This window comes from Papio anubis, chromosome 12 (assembly GCF_008728515.1).
Source record: "Papio anubis isolate 15944 chromosome 12, Panubis1.0, whole genome shotgun sequence".
NCBI lineage: Eukaryota > Metazoa > Chordata > Mammalia > Primates > Cercopithecidae > Papio > Papio anubis.
The window spans coordinates 109,797,645-109,816,415 of NC_044987.1; the positions used below are offsets into that span (position 1 = coordinate 109,797,645).

General features: G+C 40.3%; 1 protein-coding gene and 1 long non-coding RNA gene across 3 annotated transcripts in view; one reads left to right on the forward strand and one right to left on the reverse strand.

The window, feature by feature from the left end:
- The window catches only part of LOC103877465, a 36,088-nt gene that overhangs the window by 3,265 nt on the left and 14,052 nt on the right, over positions 1–18,771 (forward strand). The window lies entirely within an intron of this gene.
- On the reverse strand, positions 4,126–18,168 carry TCN1 (transcobalamin 1). Its single transcript, XM_021925693.2, has 9 exons — positions 17,985–18,168; positions 15,494–15,676; positions 14,160–14,300; positions 13,114–13,269; positions 10,661–10,851; positions 7,475–7,664; positions 6,264–6,447; positions 4,834–4,952; positions 4,126–4,353 (listed from the first exon to the last, which is right to left on the reverse strand). The coding sequence occupies exons 1-9, from the start codon at positions 18,061–18,063 to the stop codon at positions 4,292–4,294; spliced, it is 1,305 nt and encodes a 434-aa protein (XP_021781385.2). The 5' UTR covers positions 18,064–18,168; the 3' UTR covers positions 4,126–4,291.

An 18,771-nucleotide genomic window follows, 5' to 3' on the forward strand; every position in this document is an offset into this window, starting at 1 on the left:
GGACTGCGCCTGTGTGTTTGGAACTCCACCCTCGGCCTGCTTACATACCTCCCTGCCCCGTGTCTAACTCTTGAAAATTCCCCTGCTTCCCATTGCTTAAGGAGAAGGTGCCTTTAGAGCGAGAGCTCCCCTTCTCCATTCCCTGACTGGTGAATACAACCTGATTGCGTTTGTCCAATTGCATGTTCCTTCTTTGTGACCCGAAGTAGGGAAAGAACTTGCTTTACTGGTGCCACCTCTAGGAGCACAGCTCTTTCCATACCTTGATTTTAGCCCGGTGAGACTCTGGCCTCCAGAACTGTGAGATGATACATTTGTCTTAAGTAACAAAATTTGTGGTAATCTGTTGCAGCAACAATAAGAATCTAATGCAGGATTATGAGTCCAGTATAGTGCTGACTTTGGGTTCCAGAGCCTGCTCCTGATCCTCCTGAGATGATCCACACACCCTTGGCCTGCCAGCCCTTTAACCACTCACTTCCTTGTATTATAAATTACCATTTACAACCAGGGCTGCTGCAAGACTGATCATGACACAATTGTTGCAGTTAGTAATGATTCCCAGAACAGGAACCACACCGGCCATACATTTCTTAACAGGGACATTTTGACAGTCCTTGGTTAACTATTGACTGGGATTTCACTTATTTCCTTGTTTCTCCTGTGCCTAATATTTTGGTATCAAAGCACCTAGACTCTCCTTGGACATGAGTAAGGTTTATATGTGGTGATTATTCTTTGCTGTGGCAGCAAAAGGAAGTTTCTCTCTTCAGACTCAGTTCAGGTTTTGTAATACTCTCAAGCTGTAGGAGCTTCTTGTAAGGCAAATGTGGCCAGTTAGATTTCTTACTTTTATTTTTATTTTTTTCTGAGATGGAGTCTGGCTCTGTTGCCCAGGCTGGGGTACAATGGTGTGATCTCAGCTCACTGCAACCTCCGCCTCCCGGGTTCAAGTGATTCTCCTGCCTCAGCCTCCTGAATAGCTGGGATTACAATTGCCTGCCACCATGGCCGGCTAATTTTTGTATTTTTAGTAGAGACGGGGTTTCACCATATTAGCCAGGCTGGTCTCAAACTCTTAACCTCAGGTGATCGGCTCACCTTGGCCTCCCAAAGTGCTGGGATTACAGGCATGAGCCACCGTGCCTGTCCTCAGAACTAGGTTTCACGGGCCAATGTTAGTGGAAACCTAAGGGAGTGTTATTTCATGTCTGCTTCTGAGATTAAAGGCATTTATATCAGACAGCAATATTACTACATTATACTTTAAGACCTCTGGCTGAGAGAAACTCAGCAGTCTCTGTTAGAAATAAAGGCTAGTTGTGCTATTTATGGACAGTAATACCAATTCTGACATTTTGCATGTTTCTTACCTTAAACCAGTATCCTTCAATTTCACATAGCTTGTATAGGCTACAAACAGATCTGACCACTAACAGCACCAGGGATCCTGGAAGGGTAACATGCCTCCCAGCTTCTCTAACTTAGCTTTATTATTATTATTATTATTATTATTATTATTATTATGTTTTTAATTTTTGTGGGTACACGGTAAGTGTATATATTTTCCAACTTAGCTTTAAAGATAAGACACAGACCCAAGGAATAGAATCCATTTCTGTTCATTCATGAGGGTCATGTATTACACCTAGGTAATGAAGACCAGGGCAGAGTTGAACCTGAGCACTGAGTATCAATAGCAGAAAGCAGTTTGTTGGAAGAGGGTTCAATCTGACTGTGAAGCAGTGTCAGTGATGGAGGAGAGGAAGCTAGGATAATCATGAAGAAACACAGGAGTAATAAGGAAGACATTGTTAAAGTAATTCAACTGGCCGGGTGCGGTGGCTCACGCCTGTAATCCCAGCACTTTGGGAGGCCAAGGCGGGTGGATCACCTGAGGTTAAGAGTTCGAGACCAGCCTGGCCAACATGGAGAAACCTGTCTCTTCTAAAAATACAAAATTAGCTGGGCATGGTGGTGCATGTAATCCCAGCTACTCAGGAGGCTGAGGCAGGAGAATCACTTGAACCCGGGAGGTGGAGGTTGTGGTGAGCCGAGACCACACGATTGCACTCCAGCCTGGGCAACGAGAGCGAAACCCCATCTCAAAAAAAAAAAAAAAAAAAAGTAATAATTCAACTAATTCTACCTGAAGGCATTTTTCTTTTAAAAAGTACTTTATTTTAAACTTTTACTTTAAGTTCAGGTATACATGTTCAGGTTTGTTATATAGATAAGCCCATGACATGGCGGTTTGTTTTACAGATTATTTCATCACCCAGGCATTAAGCCTAGTACCCATTAGTTATTTTTCCTGATCCTCTCACTCTCCCCACCCTCCACCCTCTCATAGACCCCAGTGTGTGTTGTTCCCCTCCATGTATCCATGTGTTCTCATCATTTATTTCCCACTTATAAGAGAGAATATGCAGTATTTGATTTTCTATTCCTGTGTTAGTTTGCTAAGGATAATGTCCTCTGGCTCCATCCATGTTCCTGCAAAGGATATGATCTCATTTTTTATGACTGCATAGTATTCCATAGTGTATATGTACTGTATTTTCTTTAAAAGTCAATCATCGATGGACATTTAGGTTGATTCCATATTTTTGCTATTGTGAATAGTGCTGCAATGCACACACACACGGTTTATATTAGATTTAGATGTAGAATGATTTCTATTCCTTTGGGTATATACCCAGTAATGAGATTGCTGGGTTGAATGGTAGTTCTGTTTTTAGCTCTTTGAGCAATCTCCACACTGCTTTCCCCAGTGGTTGAACTAATTTACACTCCTACCAACAGCGTATGTGTTTCTTTTTCTCCGTAACCTCACCAGCATTTTCTGACTTTTTTTCTTCTAATTTCTTTTTTTTAAAATTTTTAAAAATTTTTATTTTTTATTATACTTTAAGTTCTAGGGTACATGTGCACAACGTACAGATTTGTTACATATGTATACATGAGCCATGTTGGTGTGCTGCACCCATTAACTCGTCATTTACATTAGGTATGTCTCCTAATGCTATCCCTCCCCCCTCCCCCCTCCCCCCTCCTCACAATAGGACCCGGTGTGTGATGCTCCCCTTCCTGTGTCCAAGTGTTCTCATTGTTCAATTCCCACCTATGAGTGAGAACATGTGGTATTTGGTTTTCTGTTCTTGCGATAGTTTGCTGAGAATGATGGTTTCCAGCTGCATCCATGTCCCTACAAAGGACACAAACTCATCCTTTTTTATGGCTGCATAGTATTCTATGGTGTATATGTGCCACGTTTTCTTAATCCAGTCTGCATTTTCTGACTTTTTAATAGTAACCATTGTGACTGGTGTGTCATGGTGTCTCATTGTGGTTTTTATTTGCAGGAAATTACTTTAAATGGGTTACTTTACACTTTACATAAAGTACCTTTTGCCCTTTGGTATCGGAAATGTCCTTCTGGTTTCTGACTGTACTGCATGTAGCCCCAGTACTCAGTATAAGTACAAGCTCGTGCTGCCTTGATATGATTCAGCTTTTTTCCTTTAAGATGTGACTTCTTAGCATGACAAAAATTGATTAGAAAAATAAAAAAAGGAAAAAAGTGAATTCTGTGGAAATGAACATTGGAAGTGACTTTTTTGCATGTGTATTTGATGATATGAATATTGGGGTGATTTTATGGGGAAATAAAGGGAAAACAAACGTAAAAGAAGAACAAGTGGGATCCAAGGGAGACAGCTGGAGGCAGGGGATGAGACTGTTTCTCAAACTACGAGCCGACCTTTTACGTATATGCCTCACTTTTCCCCCTTTCCTCTGAGCAACATGGTTTTTCTACCCACTGCCTGTATGAAGTCAGTGTGACCAATGGGTTCTTCTCTTGCATCTGGGCCTCAAAGAGCTCAGTCTCTCACAGACTTTATGCTTGATCTCATTGGTTGTGCTGCAACATTAGACCTAGAACCTTATTCCCATTTTACCCAGTTGCCCAATGCCACTTAGATAGTTAGTAGGAGAACCTTGAGTAGAACCCCACTTATTAGACATGTGGTCTCATTTCTTTTCACTTCAGTTCTTCTTTAGGTGGACTTTCCTCTAACAAATTTTAAAATCCTTTCAGAATGAACTAATTAGAACATGCTCTTTTTGTATGGTTGTTAATTTTTAACAATTTTTATTGAATGTGTAGAGAGAGAAGGGGAGGTTAACTCTCCTATTCGTACTGGGATAAATGAATAAGGCGTAAGGACAATCGGCATGGAACTCCACTGCAAATAGATTTTATGCAGCTGAAGAAAGTTTGGGCTTATTAGTATTTGCTCCAACGAACCTCCAAGTTTTCTCCATCATGGACAACGTAACTACCAACTCCTGAAAAGGAAGAAGGCCGAGAACTGGGTCAAATGATTCGACCACTACATCACCAAATAATGGATGTCATCTCTACTAAGCCCTTGGCCCAATCCCCACAAAGGCTCACACCCCTCTCCATTTGGGCATTTTGTTTGTTTGTTTGTTTTTGAGACGGAGTCTCGCTCTGTCGCCCAGGCTGGAGTGCAGTGGCCGGATCTCAACTCACTGCAAGCTCCGCCTCCCGGGTTTACGCCATTCTCCTGCCTCAGCCTCCCGAGTAGCTGGGACTACAGGCGCCCGTCACCACGCCCGGCTAGCTTTTTGTATTTTTAGTAGAGACGGGGTTTCACCGTGTTAGCCAGGATGGTCTCAATCTCCTGACCTCGTGATCCGCCCGTCTCGGCCTCCCAAAGTGCTGGGATTACAGGCTTGAGCCACCGCGCCCGGCCTCATTTGGGCATTTTTAGCATGGGTCTTTTTGGCGTGTCTCTTCCTTACCTTGGCTCAGTGGTATGCCTCCACTCAGAAGTTCCCAGTAGGTTCTGTCATTATTACTGGCCCATAGGCCCTGAACAGAGGTGATGTAGGGCCCCCATGACCTCTCCTCCATTGTGAAACTGTGGGTGACATCCAATAGGTTACTGGAACTTAGAATTGTCAAAGGAAACCCACAATAGGCATTTCTCAAACTTTAATGTACTTGAGAATCACTTGATGACATTATAAAAAATGCAGATTTCCTGGCCCTATCCATAGATACTTTTATTTTTAGATATGAGCTGGGGGTCAGGAATCTGCAGGCTTTATAAACACTCCAGCTGATTCTAATGCAGACACTCCATGCTAAATGAGAGAAATGATGCTCTTGGTTTCTGCTCCCCCCAACCTGCCATGGTAGATACTTTTCAGATAACAGCTTCAACCTTCCACCCCAAGATAGTAACTGCTGAAGATACTGATTCAGTAGAAGAACATGTTATTCTCATGTGCTAGAGGCACCATAAGTTAGTGGGTTTTCCCTTACAAAAGAGGAACAGGAAAGGATAATTTGATATTTCGTATTGTGTTTATTAAAAAGTGACATGGTCAATATCTGTTTTATATTCCGTAGTCATTTTTCTACCTCCTTTAAAGCCCACGAGGGTAGCCTTTATAAGATATATTATATTATTATTCTGATTTTGTTTATAGCATCCTATGCAATGTTGTTAAATATGATAAATAACTGTCAATTAGAGTTAAGGAGCCAAATAAATCATACTTTTCAGAGGCAAAGCCATTACTTGACCTCCTTGACCAGTAACTTTAGTTTAGGGATCTATGAATTTTCTGAAAGCGAGGGCAGGGGGAAGCTTCAGGGCATCTGTGAAACCCCCAGTTTAAATGCTAAATTTGGCAGTGGCTCATGCCTGTAACCCCAGCACTTTGGGAGGCTGAGGTGGGTAGATCTCTTGAGCCCAGGAATTCAACACCAGCCTGGGCAACATAGTAAAATGCCATCTGTAAAATAAATAAGTAAACAAATGCCAATTTTTGTGTGTATGTTCATTTTTTTCTGGGATGAACATTCATTACTTTCACCTGATTTTCAAAGGGGTCAGTGATTCAAAAAGGGTAAGAACCACGGTTCTAGATCTCAGATGTTTGACTTTAGAAGTTGCATTTACTGAAAGAATTTTATTGAAATAAGAGAGAGCTGTGAGATTCATTAATCTATTAAGTAAACATTAATTTACTACCTATTATGTGAAAGAAGATGAAGTATCTCACCTCCTATTTTAAAATCCTGCTGTGGGATGCAGATGGACAGCAAAGCTACTGACCCAGAAACATCTTAAATATACTTTGCATTTAGGTGCAAATGTATTCTTACTGCATCTTTAGAAATGACAGCAAACACCTTAACCTTAGGTTAGGTACAGACCTACCCAAATATAGTATCATTCATTTTCTGAGCTTTCTCCATCACATCGAGGAAGACAGAACCATTTGGCACAGTGACATTGGCGGAATATGTTTCATTGATTCTCACAGAGTAATTGACAGAGATAGATGATTGTGAGCCAGGAGTGGTCACAGTTACAGGCTCATGAGTGGAGTTGCTGAAGTTACCTGGCAGAGACAGAAAAGCCCAGAGCAATATTCGGAAAACTAAAAATGATATTAGAGTTTGCAGACCTCCTCAACCCCTATCCAAGGACTCCTTGCCTTTATGCAGACATGGATTTACTATAAGGAGCAATTATCATCAGTCAAGGGGCAAATTTCTCGTATAACTAAAGCAGAAACTAAGACCAAAACTCACCAGCTTGTGAATGTTGGCACTTGGCTCAACTCCCAGCTGTTTAAGCAATTCAGTTGCTCTAACTTCTATTTCTCACAGAGGAACCTGATGTTTTTCTTTTTTTGCCTCGGTACAGCATACAATCATGCTTGTCTTTTCTCCTTTTTATTGCTTAACATTTATTGAAAACACATGAAGTGCCAGGCACTGCACTAATCATTTTATATGAATTGTCTCATTCAATCTTTACAAAAACCTATGTTAGATACTGTCCTAGTTTCCAACTTTTACATTAGAAAACTGAAGCTTAGAGCTTAAACATTTTGTCCAAGTTTCCTAAACCTGTAAGTGGCTGAACCAGGAACAGAGAGAGATGTAAGGAAATGTCTCCTTTCTTTCTACCTGGTTGCAAAGTCATTTGTTTGAATAAGTAACGTATGCTATAATTTTCGAATACGGGCATATCCCTTCCACACAGATGTCTCATTTCCCTGAGGCATCACTCACTGTGCAAAGTCAGAGCACGGTGCCAATCCTCTGTACTTTATTTAGGATGAGAATGGTGCTTAGATCCTTCTATATCCAACAGTCAGAAAATATGCCTTTGAAGATAGACATTATTGAATCAGGTCTGCCTTGTTATGTTTGAACTAAGAAGGACATCTAGCACTCAGTTAAGAACAAATCCTCAGGTGGCTGTAATCCCTGATAACATGATGAAAACTGAATTGTCTCTGGCAACTGTTTCGTTTTGGAGGTTTATCTGGTCGCTTTTGGTTTCAAAGGACACCTGAATCTCACATGCTTTGGGTGCTATGGTGAAAAGCAGAACAGTCTGCTCTTTAATGCTTTTACCTGCAGCAGAGACGCAAGAAGAGTCTTTGTTAACATCCAAGAAGGTCTTTCCCATCAGGGCAGGTAAGACCTGGGCTGCAGCAGTTGGAGTACTGAATGCTCCTTGAGAAATTTCTGTGAGCACTGTATTCAGAGTTTGTTGGCAATTCCAGTCATTTTCATGATAATAGTCTGATGATACAAAGAGGGCCTAATGAGGCAGGGGGGCGGAGGGGGGACGAGAGATAAAGAGAGACAGAGAATATGAGACACTTTAAGTAAGGGGAAGCCTCTATATAACTAATTCAGTATTAATTGAACATTGACTACCTAGGAAGCACCTCAGATAACTCGGATATCTTTCTTGTTATCCAGAAGCTTACAAACCTGTTTGGGCAGGGAGGTTGGAACTGCTTAATAACCCAAGCTATAATAGTTCCAATGAAAGCAGACTTTGCCACATTCATTTCTATATCCCAATGCTGGGAAATACCTGTCACATAGGAGACACTCAATAAATATTAACAAACTATTGTAAAAGGAGATGCCAGAGGAATGCCCTAAGGGATGCCTCTAGTGGGATGCGTCTTTCTAAAGAGGAGAGGAGCTCACAAACATTTAATGAAGCTAAAAAAAAGCTTCCTGGAGAAGGTGGTATTTGAGTTAGGCCTTGGAGAGTAGGATAGAAGTTTGGCTTCTGAGATGAGGTGAGGAGCTCTGCACTCAAACATGAACAAAGGTGTTAGGTAGGAATGGCCAGGACATGACCTGGCAGTGATGAGAGTATCTGCATATTAGCAAAGTTCCTCAGGAGATTCCTCCTGGTTTAGGAGAACTGGTGTATGGGGAACATTGGAGGCAACTGTGGAAGAACAGGCTGGAGAAGCAAGTTGGGCTAGACTAGTAGACGCTTGAATTTTATGGTGAGATGTCTGACCTCATTTGATTGACAACAATGAGGAGGTGTCTGACATTATTTGATTGACAATGGGGAGTCTAATAGTTCATTAAACAGAAACTCTCCTGGCAGCAGAATGTAGGATCGATTGAAGGGGCAGAATTGTGAGGTAGTAAAAGTTAGGAGGACATTGGGGTGAGCAAGACAGGAATTAAAGTGGGTCGGACTTGAACATGCTGCTCTGTAGTTTCCCAGGGATGGACTGTTCCTGTTTTCATCTTTTCTTGGAGGTTCTTAAGCTCACCAAGCGGTCCACAAGAATTTGTGGGATATTAAGAAAAAAGAAAAACCGGTCATAGCACATTTCCTCTTAAGACACATCAATAAATGTTATTAACGTACATAACAACAAATTAAATGTTATTAATATTTAAAAATACCCAGCAATATCTTGTAGGCAAGTAGCTCTTGATCCTACTGTGAATTTGTATCACCTGTAGGGCTTTTAAACCAGAACAAGGCGCAGGCTCCACCTCTAAATTTCTGTGTCAGTAACTGTGTCTGGTGTGGGCCTGGGTATTAGTGTTGCCTAAGAGCTCCTTCAGGTGATTCGAATGTGCAGCCAAAATGGGAAAGCAGTTTATATTCAGTTCAAACTTAGCAAGGCAATCAACAACTTAAATAGTAACAACAACACAGATAACCTTATGATTGGACCCGTGCTTACGCTTCCAGCCTCCTGTTATGCTTCTCACGGACTCTGCGCCGGTCATGCTGAACACTTTGACCTTAAAATGCCTAATATTCTTTTGTGCTTTTGGGTCTTTCTCCTCACTGTCTTTGTCTCTCCCTTGAAAGTCCTCTAGCCCAGAGTCAGCCTGGAAAATATCTATTCATACTGATGATGCAGTAAAGTGTTTTTTTTTTTTTTTCTGTAAACCTTCCTTGGTCACTTCTTATATCTTCCCCTTAGAGTTTGTAGATCAATGGCTCAATGAATGCAGGAATAAAGGCTCAGATCTCAAGGAGCGTATGCATGACAGTGTAGGTGCTGAGTGTGAGTTTTGAGAACAATGGCCCGGGTCCCATCCCAATCTGTACCACTCTCTGGTTTTGTGAGATTAGGTAGTTTACTGACACAGTTACTGTGACTCATGCTCCTAGTTTAGGAAATGGAGGTAATGAAGTAATTCCCTCTTATCAGCGGGGTTACTTTCCAAGACCTACAGTGGATTCCTGAAACCATGGATAGCACTGAGCCTTAAATATACTACGTTTTTTTCTTATACATCCACACTTATAATAAATTTCAATTTATAAATTAGGCACAGTAAGAGATTTACAACAATAATCAAATAGAACAATTATGATAATATACTACAGCACCATTGCTGTAGTATATTAGTAAGTACATAAGGGTTACTTGAACACACGCACTTCATTGTTGGGACAGTTGACTGATAACCAGCTACTAAGTGATTAACGTGCATAGACAAAGGGATAAGTCACTTCCTGGGTGGAACAGAGCGGGAAGGTGCAAGATTTTATCACACTACTCAGAATTATGCACCATTTAAAACTTGTGCATTGTTTATTCCTGAAATTTTCCATTTAATATTTTCAGGCCTCGGTTGACCTTGGGTAACTGAAGCTGTGGAAAGTGAAATTGTGGGTAAGGGGGGACTACTGTGTGTGTGAAAGTGTACAACCATGTGTGATGGAACAACAAAGTAGACTGTAGTAGATTCTAGAGTTTCTTAGAGAAATTGTAGTTAGGAAAAGCTTCCTGGAAGCATTGGTTATGGGGAAGGAAAGCTGAAGATGAGAAGAGTACGTCAGGCAGGGGAAGGGAATCATATGAGCAAAATCAAAGTTAGTATAGGAACCGCGGAATAGATAGGAAGGTCTTAGGAGGCCAATAAGAAAGGAAAAATATACTGGCCAGGTGCGGTGGCTCACACTTGTAATCCCAGCACTTTGGGAGGCCAAGACGGGTGGATCACCTGAGGTCAGGAGTTTGAGACCAGCTCGGCCAGCATGATGAAACCCTGTCTCTACTAAAAATAGAAAAAAATTAGCTGGGTGTAGTGGAGGGTGCCTGTAATCCCAGCTACTCAGGAGGCTGAGACAGGAGAATCGCTTGAATTTGGGAGGCAGAGGTTGCAGTGAGCCGAGATTGCACCATTGCACTCCAGCTTGGGCAACAAAGGCAAAACTCCATCTCAAAAAAATAAAAAATAATAAAAAAGATACTGCTTTCTTCCAGAGAAGACTCCCTTCTCTGCCTCCTGTTTCACCCTCTGACTTACCTGCATGGCTTCTCCTGTGCTAAATGTGTTTCCAATTAGACCATTTTCTTTTTTCTCAGACAGAATCTTCTCTACCAGTGACTTTATATAAATACTGATGTTCTTTAAATTGCTTTCATCTGTTTTGACCTGCCCGTTTATTAGACTCCTCTTCACACAGGTCAGAGCCAGGACAGCCATTGCACCAGTATCTGTCAGGAAACAAAACATTGTCGATAGGGGACCAGCCATCTCAGTTTGTCGTTTGTCCTGGACTAAGAGGTTTCCTGGGATGTGAGAGTTTCAGTGCTGAAAGAAAAACAGATCTAGAAAAACTGGTGTGGTTGGTCATGCTAATTGGTGAAGAAAGATTTCAAGATGCGGCAATCATCTCTCCAGCACTAACCAGTCAAATATTTAAAGGTTTCTTCCCAATGTTCACTTGCCATTTACTCCATAGTTCATGCCTCATACTGTAGTGCGATGGGCCTCCCACCAGGTTACTTAAGGGAGATGCACCTCACTAGTGGCCACGATGGCCAGTTTATTTTTCCCGGTGATAATGTACTCTGCCACCTTTAGCTCATATACTAGCATTGTATATTTTGGTACTTATGACACTGTGTCCTGTGTTGTTCAGCTATTTCTGGTGTAATTCATCATTTGACTTAAAGCCAAGCTCCTGGAGGATTAGAGAACAGTGTCTTGTGTGTGTGTATGTGTGTGTGTGTGTGTGTGTGTGTGTCTGCCATCATATGTAAAGTAGTACTTGACATAGGGTCAATGCTCAGCTGAACACATTTAAAAAGAAAATTCAAGATGCATACTGAAAGAGAAACAGGGAAGGGCCCAGAAAAGATATGTCTGCTGCCTGAACTTTGAAGTCCAGGCCGTGGAGCCCAACTGAGGAACAGGCATGTCTAAGAATCCAAACATCCTAGAAAGTATCTAAGAACTTGCCAAGGAAAAGAGACCCATCACACACACATAGCAGGTAAACAGCCAGGAAATTAGCTTAAAAACAGTTTAGGGATGGGATGTAGCACAGATCTCTAAAGCTCTCTTGCTGCTGTCTAGAGTGTTTTTTTTTTTTTTTTTTTTGGGGGGGATAGAGTCTCGTTTTTGCCGCCTAGGCTGGAGTGCGGTGGTCCGATCTCACTGTAAACTCTGCCTCCTGGGCTCAAGTGATTCTCCTGCCTCAGCCTCCTGAGTAGCTGGGATTACAGGAGTGAGCCACCACACTCAGCTAATTTTGTATTTTTAGTAGAGACGGTGTTTCGCCATGTTGGTGAGGCTGGTCTTGAACTCCTGACCTCAGATGATCTGCCCGCCTCGGCCTCCCAAAGTGCTGGGATAAAAGGCATGAGCCACCATGCCCTGCCTTTTTTTTTTTTAAATACACATTTTTCTCATTACACATACCTTGGTCATAAAACACCTATGGATTTGTAGGTGCATACACATGGACAGTATTTCACTTTTATATCTTGGTTGCTCCCATCTTTTCTATCTTTCTCTAATCTTTTAGCCATGCTGGCTGAGGGATTGAGAAAACCTAGGACAATGCATCAAATAAACTACATCTTTGTAAGCCTCTCAAGGGTTTCATTAGACTGATTAGAAAATAGTACTTAACAGAGTTGTTGCCCAGCAAACCTCTTTACAAAAGAGGATGAGGCCAGAGATTGGAAAAAGGAAAGATAAGGACTCGTTTTCTGGCTTGATACTTGGTCTCTCCTGTGTTCTTTAGCATGGGACCTTTCCTCTCTCATGGGAAAAGAAGTCTGAGAAATCTCACATTCTCCTTACTATCCAGAAATCCTAAAATGGTGATTTGCTTTGAACTTAAATTTGAACTTTGAATTTGGAGAAAGAACTTGTGTATCTGGATCCATAGAGGCTAAGCACCTATACTAACTGTCTAAAGACTTCTTTTTGGATGTTAAGGCTGACACAGTGGGAAATTTCTGGTTCATTTCCCAAGGTGAATATATAACCTATTGATTATAATATTGGACTTTGTCACTGGAGAGGTAGTATTGTTCAAGACTATCGAGGTATCCAAATTGTCCCAATAAACTAGAGAAAGAGACGGTGTTAAGTTAAACGAATTCCATTGCATTTCCCTTTTCTAAAACTTACCCTTTCTAAAATATTTCTTGTGAATATACTCATGCTTTATCCTCATTTTCCAGATGGAAAAATTAAGATCAAGAGTTAACATTCGTTGTTTATATAACTCAAAGAAGAGCTGGAGCAGGAACCGGGTATTTCTAGTATACCACACATCTAGAAAGAGGCTTAAATGCCATCCATCATCCATTCTTCTCAAAAAGAAAATTCCCTTTTGAGAGGACTGGAGCAAAGAGGGTAGAAAATAAAATTCAAGTACTTACTGGTAGAAGAACTCAAAGGGCAAGACCTACTGGTGACCATGTCCTCTGTACCAAGGGAATTGGGCTTAGTAAACTCACCTACTGAGAACTGGCTACCAAAATAATAGTTTTTATTTTCAGGAGTGAAGTAGTTGACAACTTTGGTGGTTGAGTAGGTCCCATTGAACAGACACAAGGCCAAAACGTCCAGGCTGAGCTGGTAGTAGTTAGTCAGGGGATTGCCATTGTGTGCTTCTAGAAAAGAGAAGAAATACCTCCCTTAATCATGGAAGTGGTAATGGAGTATGCATTTTCCATCTATTCCTACTTACTCTATTTCAATTTCTTTACATTTAAGGAAAGGTGGGTAATAGAAGTGGGAGGTCACCCATAGAATTAGAAAACCTGAGAAATGTAAAGGCTTTTAAGGGCCACTAAATGCCACTCAATTTCTTTCATTTTATTACTGAGGGGACATAGCCTTAAAGAGATTAAGATGCAATCTAGATATTCAGGTGGTTACAGAGCTAGGGCCAGAATACAGGTTTTCTACCTCCAAGCCTCTTGCGTTTTCCATAGTAAGGTGTTGAAACTGTAAGTAGAAACCTAGGTTGGAGGCCATCTCAAAGGAAGATGGACTTAATGAAAACTAGAATAAATGTTGGGTAGGAATTGAAATAAAACAGTGCACCTCACTAGTGGCCACCATGAGCGGTTGATTTTTCCCAGTAATAATGTACTCTGGCCGCCTTTAGCTCATACAGTAGCATTGTGTATTTTGGTACTTATGACACTTTGTCCTGTGTTGTTCAGTTATTTCTGGTGTATTTCATCATTTGACTTAAAGCCAAGCTCCTGGAAGATTAGCGAATGGTGTCGTGTGTGTGTGTGTGTGTGTGTGTGTGTGTGTGTCTGCCATCATATGTAAAGTAGTACTTGACATAGGGTCAATGCTCAGCTGAACATATTTAAAAAGAAAATTCAAGATGCATACTGAAAGGGAAAAAGGGAAGTGCCCTGCAAAGACATCGTGAGATGAACAGGATGAAGAGGAGAAGGAAAGAGTGGAGGTAAACTTCCTATAGTTCTGAATCAGCAGAGGAGAAGACAATGTTGTCTAGGGTCTCTAAATATTTGATTCTTACCCATATTTTCAATTTCTGCTTGGAATTTATTTTCTAGCTTGTCAATCAGGTGGTAATCATATATTAAGTTTTCGTCAGGGTTATGACATGCTCCCAAAGCCAGTATAATCAAGGCAAGCTCTCCTGAGCTTACCTGTGACACTGAAAAGAAAAGTATTCAAGCTTAACAAGGTACATGCTTGTGATTTTTTGGGCCTCCTGATTTCCTTGAGACTTATATTTCCTATCACTTCTTTCTTCTGTTGCGCTCTATACAGTCTTGTGTCACTTAATGATAGGGATAAATTCTGAGAAACTGGTTGTTAAGTGATTTTATTACTGTGCAAACATCATAGAGTATACTTACACAAACCTCGATGGTATAGTTGACTACACACCTAGGCTATAGGGTACAGCTTGTTGCTTTCAGGCTAAAAGCCAGTACAGCATGTTACTGTCCTGAATACTATAGGCAACTGTAGCCCAATAGTATTTGTGTATCTAAACATATCTGAGCACAGAAAAGGTACAATAAAAATAGAGTATTAAAATCTTGTGGGACCACCGTCATATATGTTCACCATTATGTGATACATTCCTGTACGAATATTTGATTCCTCTCTTCTTTATCCTCAAAGCAGAGCCTTTTAGAGCAGTATTATATAAATGCAAACTAAATCTTGGTCTTTTCCATAAAATCACAGAATTGTTTTGGAATTATGCAATCCTTATGAAAGTGAAAAAAGAGGAAACATAGATAAACAACAAGATCTTGGGTTTTTTTTTTTTTCTTTCTCTTTGTGGTACCAGCTTGCTAGGATAGTAATACTTGACTTTTTATGTTCTGTCTTATAGCGTATCAAAACTCTCAGGCTTCTCATAATTCTTATAATAATATTATGAGGTAGGTAAGAGTGGCTTCATTTCCCCTTATACTAATTGGAAAACTGAGGCTCAGTATTAACATGACGGGTTCAAGCCCAACCCACACCTAGTCCAAATCTGGATTGTTCCATGGTCGCCTCTCCATCACCAGCTTTCTTAGTTATGATCTGTATTCTCATGTGGTTGTGAACTAAGCTAACTTATATAACAGCATTAATGGATAAGAATCCATAGCTTTTGTTTGTGGCTTCTTGAAGAAAAATGATTTTTAAGACCAAAAGAAGCAAGACCTAGCTCTAGGGTGAGTGGCGTGGGATTGTATTTTGGGCATGTTTCTGTTACCTCAAGTTTGGTACCATTAGAATGGATATAGCAGGGATATTTCAGATGCATAATTTTTAGGATTAGTAGCAGATAATCTTTAAATAGGTAAAGTTTTTCTAAATCTTCCAGAGAATACAGCAACTTACGTCTCCTTTTCATAGTGTATTCGATTTGTTGGATTAGCTTTTGCTTCAGGTTTTGGTTCTGTATTCCAACAAGTTGGAGGGACAACAGGACATTGGCAGAGAAGCTGGTTCCCCTGGTATACTCTGACTGGTTCATTGTATTCAACAAAGGTTTTAGGCGGATGTAGTTTTCTTCACTTACCTCTGTGGCAGAGAAGGAAGGAAATAAGAAACACACACTCAGAATATAGTAAGACTTGGAGCAGGGGTTATATAAAAATATTTAGTAACAGGTATGGCACAGACCTAGACCAATCCAGTGGCTGCTGACTGTGTTGGTGGAATAATACAAAGGTGGGTCTTGAACCTACCCCCATGCCAGACATTACTCCTTTAACAACCAGCATGAAAATGTTTTCATATTTTAACAACTGGTGCAGAGTTATCATTGTGTACTCGCAGACTCCTGCCTGGGAAATTTAGCATCATTCCCTAATTTTGTATATGAAACTTAGAGAGAGTCTCCTTAAAGAAACTTCCATAACTGGAGGCTGAGCTGAAACTAGATTACGTGTCTTCTGACTCCCAGTAAGCAGGACTTTCTACTTCCTGGATTCAGTTCTTTCCTTCTCCATCTTCTAAATCAATTGGGTTAATGCTGAGAAAATGCAGGTAAAAATTCTATGTTATACTGATGATTGACCCCAAAACTTTATTGTCTGATTGCCCAGCTGGCTGGGCATCGAGGTCATTATTCAACATTATACAGGTTGTGAAAAACTCTCCAGTTTTAGCCTACAACATGCCCCAATTCCAGAGATGGAGGGAAGCCACATTATACTGTGGAAGTAGGAGAATCCAGAGCTCCCAAGGAAATAGAAGAGAATAAAAAGAGTTACTATTTAAAACACAGGACACTTTCTCAATATATTTTTCCATAATCTTGAGGAGTAGCCCCAAATCCTACACACCTCCGGATTACCTAATAGATTAGTGGGAGAGTGAAAAGAACGTGAGCTTTAGATTCAGATTTTGGCCACATTCTGTGCTCCTTAACTTATGACTGTGGATAATAAGTTATGGAACTCGTGTTACCCTTAGTTTTCTCATTTAAACATTGTGGCTATTAACACTTACCTTATAGATATTGGACAAGAAACCACCAAATAAACTGTAAAATGCTGCACATACTATTTTTTCCAGCGTAACTGGAGTTTTTATCACTATACTTGAGAATCAAGGAAATGTAATTTCCCTTGCCCAGTTTTCTTTGCTTTAAAAGAAAGAGTCAAGAAGATCTGAATAGAGTGATTGTAGAAAGGCCATGGTTTGTTGCAGACGCAATGGAACAATTGTGAGTCAATTCTCTGAGATTTTGTGGAAGCATCCAGCTCAGCAGATTTTTTGGCCCTGAAACAGACTTTTCAGTTCCTGGTCAACAACTCAAATCAGCTTCCTTGACTCTCAAAGATCAATTTAATTATTATTATTATTTAAAATGAATAGAAAGCCAAAACCTACATAGCCATCCCCTATTCTTAGGATCCAACAAGGGAAATGTCAGGTCAAGAAGAAAAATTAAAGTCAGAAGAGTCTATGCTTTAGCCTGTATGTATACAAACTTGTCTTCTGTGGTATTTTCTTACTGGTTAGAGAGCACAGATAGTACTACCTAGTCATCTTTGGACTGGTTTGAAGCTTAATTTCAGAGTAAAGTCTCAGAAAAGAGAAGTCATGCACCTGAGAACTGCACCAGACTTCAGGAGATAATTTGCTTCAAGCGTCTCCCCTCATTATCCTTTTTTTATGAATGAAGCTAAAGAAATTCAGAAACGTTGGGTCATTCAATGACTAAGGGATCAAACTGAGCTTGAATTTAGTTTTCCTTTCTCTTACTTTAATGTTCTTTTACAGAACCACACAATCTCTGGGGCTAACACCCATGCAAGAGATGATGGAACTTTATCCCATGTGTCCTCGGAAAGAGTTGAAGGGAGGTGGACATGCAACTTGGAACATCTAAATTAACTCATGACAAGATAGCAGTCATCACTATTTGAAAGAGATTTTTTTTTTTTTTTTTTTTTTTTCTGTGTAGTTACAAGGGGGCTAACCCAAAAATCTTGTGTCAAATTTCAGGAAAAAAAAATCGCATATCAAAACCAAAAGATAACTTTCCATGATCTAGAAAAGTTTCTGGGAGCATAAATTTTTTGTCATTGGAAATTCACATGAATAGAGAGTTGGTTGGTAGTGATGCTGTGCTAGAGAGGATCTGAGCATAGAAAGAGCAGTTAGGCAAATGAACACACAATCTATAATTCCTCTTACAACAAAATGCATTGTGAGACTTTCCTCACCATCTCCTGCCACCCTTTTCATCATTCATGGAGTCCAACCACATATGAAACTGGAATGGGATCTTTTCTCAGGTAACTCTACATAGAGTCTCTTGTCAAGAGTATTCAGTAGACTATCACTCCGGAGTAATTTTAGCTCAAAGTGTACTCACCACAGATCTCACATAGTTGACTTGGAATAAGAGAAAACAATAAGAGCCCCACTAGGGGCAGCTGGTGTGACTGTCTCATCTCTCCAACAATGTACCAGAATGTTGAGGAATTGACTGGCTATTTATTAAGTGATGGGCAGAAGGTAATGAGAGCTCCTCCTTCAGGTTGCCTCAGCCTCTTTTCACTCAAGCAAATATTGAGCAATGTCAGGAGGTGTGGTCAAGTGTATTTGTCCATGTGATGTAATAAATAAGGAAGAAGACTTGAAGGATGTGGTTAGGGAGAATGAGGAAATAACTTTCTTTTGTTTCCTGTCCTAAACCTTCGGGGTTCACATCTATTATTTGCCTTCCGCCCAATGAACATATATTAGGTGAATGACTGTTTCCTGTAATGTTTCCTTTTTTTTTTTTTCCATTTCACTTTATGTTTTATGTTTCCTGATAAAGTAGATTTTATCATGCAAACACATACAACATATAAAAATGGAAGTAAAAGAAGACATCTAAATGGGAAGCAGGCATATGAAAAGGTGCTTGAAAAGGTGCTTAACATCACTGGTCATCAGAGAAATGGAAATCAAAGCTACAATGAGATATTCTCTCATCTCAGTTAAAAATGGCTTTATTCAAAAGACAGGCAATAACAAATGCTGACAAGGATGTAGAGAAAAGCAAAGCCTTGTACACTGTTGGTGGGAATGTAAATTAGTACAATCACTATGGAGAACAGTTTGGAGATTCCTCAGAAAACTAAACATAGCTACCATATGATCCAGCAATCCCA